General features: G+C 33.1%; 1 protein-coding gene across 2 annotated transcripts in view; it reads left to right on the forward strand.

Annotated features, from left to right (window-relative positions):
• Cad99C (Cadherin 99C) overlaps positions 1-6601 on the forward strand; it is a 78213-nt gene extending 71612 nt beyond the window's left edge. The window contains exons 25-27 of one of the 2 annotated variants that reach the window (XM_076404312.1): positions 722-972; positions 2832-2946; positions 5908-6601. In XM_076404312.1, the coding sequence (XP_076260427.1) occupies positions 722-972; positions 2832-2946; positions 5908-6043 (502 nt within the window). In that variant the 3' untranslated portion in view covers positions 6044-6601. The remainder of the gene's footprint in view (positions 1-721; positions 973-2831; positions 2947-5907) is intronic. The other variant, XM_076404313.1, reaches the window with a different exon arrangement.
• The last annotated feature ends 2572 nt before the right edge of the window (positions 6602-9173 follow it).

Here is a 9173-nt window from a genome sequence, read left to right on the forward strand (position 1 = left end):
TTGTTTGGCAACCCCTCAGTTTAATGTTTTAGCACAACCTCATATTTGTCCCTACAAGTCCAAATAAAATTTGTAATTGACTCATAAAACAATCAATTTGATCTTAGGTCAAATTGGAAGTATCTTCTGACTAACTAATATATTTTTTTTGTTTTGAGTCCGGTCTGATATGCTTTTTGATATTTCCAACTTAATCTACTATCAAGGTGGATACCGAGGTATACCTCAACTGATGTAACTGTAATTAGGGATATGTCATTTCGCCGCTAGGTACAACTTGTATTTTCTATATTTTCCAGTCTCTAGTCCATTTGTTGAACTGGCTGGCTACCACTTCTTCTATATAACTTCTTCTTCTTGTATAACTTTAGGTTGTTATGCCTTTTTCCATAATAAATATGTCAGCATCAAATGTTACAAGTATTGTTTATTTTGCTATTGTGGTATCAGAAGAATTGGGTAGATAGAGAGTAATCCCAGGACATTATTCTCTAGCTGAAATAGCTTTAAATGTTAAGCAGAAACATGATGAGCAACAAAGATGTATCGAAAACTAAGATATAAAATTTACTACCTAATTATTCTTGATTTTTCCTCCGAAACAACTTTAAATAAAAAACCTCAGTGTATTATAACCTCTTAAATATATTAAGAGATAATTTTTAATTGTATATTTATGTCTTATATATAACACTAAACTAATGAAACAAAACGATTCCAGGTACAAAACTTACAAGGACCAATACTCGAATAGCCGACCATACGTGGTACCAGCAAGTCCAACTCGCTATGACACCGTGTACGTGGAACCGAACTTGAAGGAGTACGAGACCCAGGTACTACAGATGGTAGTGCCAGTCGACGACCAAGAGGACTATAACGATCTCCAGATTGATTTTAGTAACAAAAACCACGCTTTTAGCTTGGAAAACGTTAGTTACATCGGCAAAGAGACAAATCTCAAAAACTACGGTACGTATGCAAACTATTTTTACGCGATTATAATCAGGAAAATTGACAAAGAGATAATATCACTAGCACCACAAGAAAATTATTATTATATAAAAATAAATTCTATGTTACAATATGTCATCATATATTAAGGCTATATCACCTTAGTCTCTTCTAATAATTAAGACAAAACATTTGTGCACAATATTTCAGTAATCGTAAATAAATATTAACGAGTGTTGGCGTTTCAATGCAAGAAAACTACACCTGAAACTACTAGAATCATATAGACACATATGTTGGCGATTATGTACATTTCCAGAAATGGTTCGAAAAATTTAAATCATGAAATTTCCAAGTGGAAGACAAAGAGTGTACCAAAGAAGTAAAAAAAGGTACCAAATTCGTCGAGTGAAAACGTTAATTTAAAACGGAAACGTCGAGAAGAACAATATTGACGAGCATATGGTACTGAATCGTCCACTTATATGAGTTTACTTAACAAACCATTCCTTATCGATTGAAAACCTTAAAATGATTTAGAAAGAAGAACGTTAACTAACAAATTGTAACAGTAAGTCGTCCACTTATAATAGTTCACCCAACAAGATATTTCCTATCGATTGCAAAAAGGTTAGAATGCTGAGGAAAGAAGAATATTGACTACAATATCGTAATAATAACTTACCCACTCATTAAAGTTTACTCAGCAAGCTATTTCTTGTCGACTGAAAATGTTAGAATGGTTGGCTACCAAAAATTGGCTATCGTGTACTCGTAGTAACAAACTAAGTCGTCCACCAAAGAGAATTTACTCTACAAGCAATTTTCCATCCATCAAGAACGTTAAAATTGTTCATAGAAGAAGCACTAAAACAATAAAACTGTCCAAGTTTTAAAACTAAAAACTAACAGAGGTTTCAATATGTACCCCCAATAAAGTATAGTTAACTTTAGTTTATGTCTATATTTACACAAAATTTGATATCACAAAATAATAATGATGATTCGCAACCATAGTTCTAATTATTCATAGCCATAATATTCATCATGATATCAATTAATTAAAATGATCGTCAAGATTAATTTGTTTTTATTACTCATCGTGATTCCACAATCTGCCCTATTGGCAATAAGTATTTCTTATGTCTATATTATATATACATGGCATGAATCACTTCAATGAGCAATCTTCTATATAAAATATTATCTTAATTAATTAGTATTATTCTAAAGATTATTCTAAAGTCTACATATGTCCAGTAATCAGATCAGGTTTTAGTCTACGTACTTCACTATCACGTCGCATATTTAGCTGATTAGCGAGTACATTGGGATTTACGGACACTCTTTCGAAGTACTTCACACAAACACGTTGAATTACACTCGTTATAGGTTCTAGAGGAATATCGCGTTGTATCACTTTATTTGAAATATAATACAGAGCATCAACAATGGCACGCAACACTTTATTTTGGAACCGTTGAATGATGGATATATTAGATTTGCTAGCGGTGCCCCATAGTTGGATTCCATATGCCCAAATGGGCTTGAGTATAGACTCATACAGCAATACCTTGTTATCTAATGATAACTTGGATTTGCGCCCGATGAGCCAATACATTTAATATAATTTGAGTCCAAGTTGTTTCCGTTTAGAGAGTATGTGCTCCTTCCAGGTTAGGCGTCGATCTAAGGGCTTACCAAGATATTTAACATGCTCTGCTTGGGGGATTAATTATATTAATCGTCCAATAATCAATAACCTCAAAAAATCCATTTAATACATTAAAACACCTAAATCTTATTGGTTAAACATCGAAGTAGCATTAACCAATCCAGAACGGTAAATGCTTTGCTAATAAATGATTTCATTTCAGATAAAGCTAGTCCGATTAGTAGTGAATCCACAACCACTGCTAGAGCCTCTAGTGTAGGAGATAACCATCATATTAAAAATACTAACAATACTTTAAGAAAGGATATGATATACAGGTAACGTATGCACTAATAGAGTAATTAATTTAATCATTAACAATTATATTAATGTTGCTTTTTAATTTTAAATGGATTAATTTTTTTTTTAATTACAAGGTAAAAGAAGGTGAAATTTAGTAGCCTTCAAAGGAAACTACCACAACCTCATAATATGATATAACAATAATTGAGTAATACTTCAAACCACTTAAATTAAGTTTGTTAATGTACATATTTCATATTTCATAATGTGAGCTATACCTAGTTTGAATTAGTTCACACGAACGCCTACCTTACTTACCACTGCTAATGTGATGAGAAAATGTCTCTTATTGACCTCTTATTGTTATTATAAACAGAGAGAAAATAGAAAATTAAGTTTATAGGCAATTTTGGAGAAATGTTTTGCGACGTCCAATATCTAGATATTACTACTTTCAACTCATTACTTAATTAAATCACCATCACCAGGACCACAGAGGTATTTGATTGGTTCATTTCATTTCTATGGTGCGTTTGTTTTAATTTTGGTTACAATTTTTCTTCTTGATATTTTTTTTCTTTTTCGATTTTTTTCTGGATCTATTAGAAATTATGGAGTCAAAAATGTACACGCCATAACAATTATGTTAAAAAATTCAGTTAAGTGATATTTTTATTTATAAGTAGTTAGAGCTACTCATGTAACAACTCACTTAACATATCTGCTTTAATTTATTCTTAGTGTTGAGTTGCGGGAGAGAAAACAAGGTTGTAAATAAATACAATTGATTTTCTCTCTTCCTTGAGTAAATTGATACCTAAAGACGAGTTATATAATTGATAATAAGGAATACATTATCTTAAGGATATAAATGATAGGTATATAACATATAATAGAATTATAACAGGGAAGGATAAGGAATTTGTTAGCGATACTAAGTGTCACTGAGGATAAAAATCACTCCGACGTCTTTTTTTAACCAATGCAATACTAATTGTATAGTATAACACCTCTCTCCTAAAGAAAAAATGACAGGGATGGACGTGGTGGACTTCGTCCGCCAGTTTGGCTTTGAAGATCCTCAAAATCGCATTGTATTATGGTGTCCCTCTATGGAATGGTTTTAACTGAACTACTCTTAACTACATAAAAGAATGCTTCGGGTAGCTGGGCAATGACTGCTAATCCAACATCAATATGTCTCAATTGAATGAATACAAAAGAGAACAGCCTTATGCGCTCACTAGAATTCTACCGGCTGTGTCAATTAGAGAATGAAAAAGCGTTTTAAATACAAAAACAAAAAGTCCCCGGCCTACCGTAGTAAAACACATTTTTTTAGTTATTTTTATTCAACATAATTCCCTTCAAAGGTGATACCCTAATAATAGCGACCCTCTAACTTTTCGATACCATTTTTGTAGTACGATTTGTCCTTTGCTTCAACATAGGCCTCAGTTTCACAGGAACAGGAAATAGTCGCTGGGGGCCAGATCTCGAGAATACGGTGGATGAGGAAGCAATTCTAAGCCCAATTCATGGATTTGTGCCATCGTTTTCACTGACTTGTGACACGGTGTCTTGGTGAAACAGCACTTTCGTCATTTTCGTCATTCAAACGGTCCAATAACGCTATGTAATAGTTGCTGTTGATGGCCCTTCCTTTTTCAAGGTAGTCAATGAAAGTTATTCCATGCGCATCCCAAAACACAGACGCCATAATCTTGCCAGCAGACCGTTGTGTTTTCCCACGCTTTGGAGTGAATTCATCGTTTGCAGTCCACTCGGAAGACTATCGATGACCTAGCATACCAATCCTCGATGGTTGATTTTGAACAAAAGTTGCTTCACTCAAAATGCAATAATTCACAAACTAATGATCCGATAGCTACCAGATTTATACACGCATCTTTTCAGGGTTAGAGCTAATTAAAAAAATATATGGATTTAATTCTAGTAGCGCCATCTATGTGTCAGGCCAGGGTCTTTTCAATTGACTTGTTAAACATAGTTTTTCACTTATTTATCAATAAAATGTTAGGTCAGAGGTTGCTAAATGCCTTCAAAACAAAATATTTTCTTTAATGATGTTCATAATATACATTTAAATCACACAATTAAAACGATAAATCAACCAATCAACCACTAGAATGGTGATCACATTCTTATCTGGATATTGGAGACAAAAGTTGCTTCATTCAAAATGCAATAATTCACAAACTAATAATCTGATAGCTACCAAATTTATACACGCATCTTTTGAGGGTTAGAGCTAATTAAAAAAAATATATGGATTTAATTCTAGTAGCGCCATCTATGTGTCAGGCCAGGGTCTTTTCAATTGACTTGTTAAAAATAATTTTTCACTTATTTATCAATAAAATGTTAGGTCAGAGGTTGCTAAATGCCTTCAAAACAAAATATTTTCTTTAATGATGTTCATAATATACATTTAAATCACACAATTAAAACGATAAATCAACCAATCAACCACTAGAATGGTGATCACATTCTTATCTGGATATTGGAGACAAAAGTTGCTTCATTCAAAATGCAATAATTCACAAACTAATAATCTGATAGCTACCAGATTTATACACGCATTTTTTAAGGGTTAGAGCTAATTAAAAAAATATATGGATTTAATTCTAGTAGCCCCATCTATGTGTCAGGCCAGGGTATTTTCAATTGATTTGATAAAAATAGTTTTTCACTTATTTATCAATAAAATGTTAAGTCAGAGGTTGCAAATGCCTTCAAAACAAAATATTTTCTTTAATGATGTTCATAATGTACATTTAAAACACACAATCAAAACGATAAATCAACCAACCAACCACTAGAATGGTGATTGGTGCTTATCGGGATATTGGTCGTTGCCAATTGAGTTTTATCTCTATTATTCTCTATTTATTTTCTCTTCCTATCTACCTGTATTATCTATTCTACATTATTACTATTGTTACTCTATTATAACATCAACATTGCTTTTACAGATCGTCGGACGATGATGACATGAATACCAGCCCGTCAAACGAAAACGTCATGTTCAAAGAAAAAAAGGATTATAACATGCACTTAGGCTACTCATACGGTGATCGCTCCCCTATCGAAACAACAACAGAACTGTAAATATTTCCAAAATCTGTAGGTGACTTGGTTGGAGCCCGCCAACATTTGCTAGTACTAACAAACGACTGATTCTGTTCCTCATCCCAGGTCTTAACGTCGATCGTTGGCATTCAAACGATACAATATCTTTTAACTCGAACTAAAACTTGAGGTAATAACAATAGAACTTCTGTTAACTCTCTTCGACTCTCAAATAAACCTCCCACCTCCTCCCAACTACCATGTAACATATCTGTATTAGATGCAGGAATCGATATGAAGAACGTTAATGTCAGACATTACCCCCATGTTAGTTTATCTCATTCCTGTATCCTTAGCCATACATAAACTAAGAGCATAGTTTTGTATATAGTTTAAGTAATCTCTGTTAGTAATATTGACTTGTGTGTAGATTAATGAATAATGAGTCGTGAAATTTGATATTACGTTTTGTTTTGTAAAATAAAATGATGTTTATTAAAATATTTTAAATTATATGTAGAGACGTATAGTTCTAGTCTTATATTTTTGTACTTATCTTGCCTAAAATAAATAAAAATAAATCATTTTGTTACTGATGTCGTTTTGATTTCAGTCTCTGCTAGGTTTCTGTAAAGTTATACAGTTACCATTAATCCAATAATATTAATTCAATTAGGAATATACCGAAATTTTTATTTTTTAACATATAGGGTGAGACAAAAGTCCCCGTACCATTTTGATTGTGCGCCAGCTTGGTTATGTGACGTTAAGCTCAGTATCGCTTTAACTATTGTGTTGTGTAGAGGTCTCAATTTTATCATGGATACGCCGCAAGAACGAGCAAGAAACAGTGACAATATTTATTGAAAATAATCGTTCCATTATTGCCACTCAGCGAAAATTACGTCAAAAATATCCTAATCGTCCAGTGCCTCACAAAACCACAATTTATTGTTTGCATGCGAATTTTCGACAGTACTGTACGACAGTACTGTACGACAGCAGGCAGGCCTCGTTCTGGAAGACAACGAACATCTCGTAACGCTGAAAATGTGGCTCTGATGTGCGATAGTGTTGCAAAGTCTCCAGAAACATCAATTCGAAGGCGTGATTCCCAGTTACACATTTCTGTAGGCAGTTTAAGACGATTTTTGAAAACTCTTTTGAAAATGTTCAAAACATACAAAATTCACATAATCCAAAAATTGCTACCAAGAGTTCCTGATCAACGAGTTGAGTACAGTAATGCAATCTTAAGGCTGTCTGGTAAAATTAAAGATTTTATGTCTAAATTGATAATGAGCGATGATGCCCATTTTCTTCTCAGTGGCCTCGTCAATAAACAAAACCGTCGGTTTTGGGGAACACAGAATCCTCAATTAATTTATGAAACATCATTGCATCCACTAAAAACAGCTGAATGGTATGATATCCGTGCTGGAAACATCATTGGTCCTTATTAGGTGTTGCCGTTACTGTTACTGCTGAACGTTACCAAGACATTATTCGAAACTTTCTTGTAGCTGAAATGGAAGAGAAAGGACTAGAGTACATGTGGTTTCAGCAAGATGAGGCCACAGCACACACAGCTCATTCAACAATTCAATTATTCAATGACGTTTTTCCGCAAAGACTAATTTCGCGAAGTGGCGATTTTGCATGGCCAGCTATATCTCGGAATTTAATAGTTTTTTTATTTAATTATTATTTTGTTACCAGTCGTTTCAGTCTAACCTACTATTTGTCTTTATGATAGCTTAAATACATAGGTATATAACTAGGAAAACCCATCGGCCCTATCTCAGTCTCTGGTGAAATAATGTTTATACATGTCACAGCTGTATTTTTTATTATATGCATCTGACTACACAACACTACACAAGATCAGATGGTTTGATTCTTTCGAGTCTGTATCCTGTTCTAGTGGTATCCAATAGCTGCAATACTTGAACATTCTCATGAGAATGGAGCCTTTCCTCATGCCCCCTTGAAATTCTCTTGATTTCTTAACTGACTGTGGGTATCTGAAGGTCTCCATGTAGGTAATCAGTCCTATAATATTTGGGTGCGCCCACAATACCGCTCAGGACTTTGTCTTGACTTGACTGAAGAATGTATATTTCATTTGTGTTACTATTTGCAGAATATCCCTATAATTGAACTCCGCATGTCCATATAGGTTTCAGTATTTGCTTATATAATGGCAATTTATTATTTACCCATAATTGTGATTTTCTTCCAATTAGCCAGTACATTTTCCTATATTAACAGAAATAGTGACAATATTTATTCGTTCGAAAATGATAGCTCCATTATTGCCACTCAGCGGAAATTGCGTCAATGGTAGCGAGACTTTTGTCCCACCTCATATAATATACCAGATGACCCGATGAACTTCGTGTCACTTCCATCTACTTCAAGAATTTTCTTAGACAATAACAATAGCTACCTCGTCGAATGTCGGTGAACTTAAACCTCGCCTTCTGAGCGGTAATTGTTTCATCAGGTTTGATGATAATATTATAAATATTATCGGCCACCAATTCATCCAATGGTATTTTGAGTAATATTACTAAATAGTTATTCTGACTAAGAAACGTTTGTAGTTCTTGGATAATTGCTGCTTGCGCTGAAAACGTCATTTCGCATAATAGAAAAATAAAAAAAATGAAAAGGAAAGAAAATATTTTATTATGAAATCATGTCATTGGTTGAAGAGGAAGAAAGGAGGAAGTATATATAATGTATAATGTATTGTGCTATCAATTTTAATAGGATGCACTAAAGTTTCTATATTTTTCTTCTGTGTCTTTTAATATTCTGTGTACTTTTTCAACACAAAAAGGCATTGAGACTTTGAGGAAGTTGTTATATTTATAATGTTATTGTGAAAATTGTGGAACGGATATTTTAAAACTGTTAAATTCTATGATATAAGTCAAAATGGAGAATACATACCAGAAAATAATAATTACAGCCATAAGCCAACATATCAATTATAAGTATCTCAACCAATATACATTTATATAAGTAAATAAACCCTTTTTATTATAATAAATATAATAAAATATAAATTATAATATTTTAAAGAATTTTGCAGACGTTTGACAACCCCAACAATCAAAATGCAGACACTATCAAAATCATCCCACAGATTTTCTAATTACAA

Source organism: Rhynchophorus ferrugineus, unplaced genomic scaffold, assembly GCF_030347505.1.
Source record: "Rhynchophorus ferrugineus isolate W39M unplaced genomic scaffold, kcgeb_rfMv2 rfM4, whole genome shotgun sequence".
NCBI classification, from domain to species: Eukaryota; Metazoa; Arthropoda; class Insecta; order Coleoptera; family Curculionidae; genus Rhynchophorus; species Rhynchophorus ferrugineus.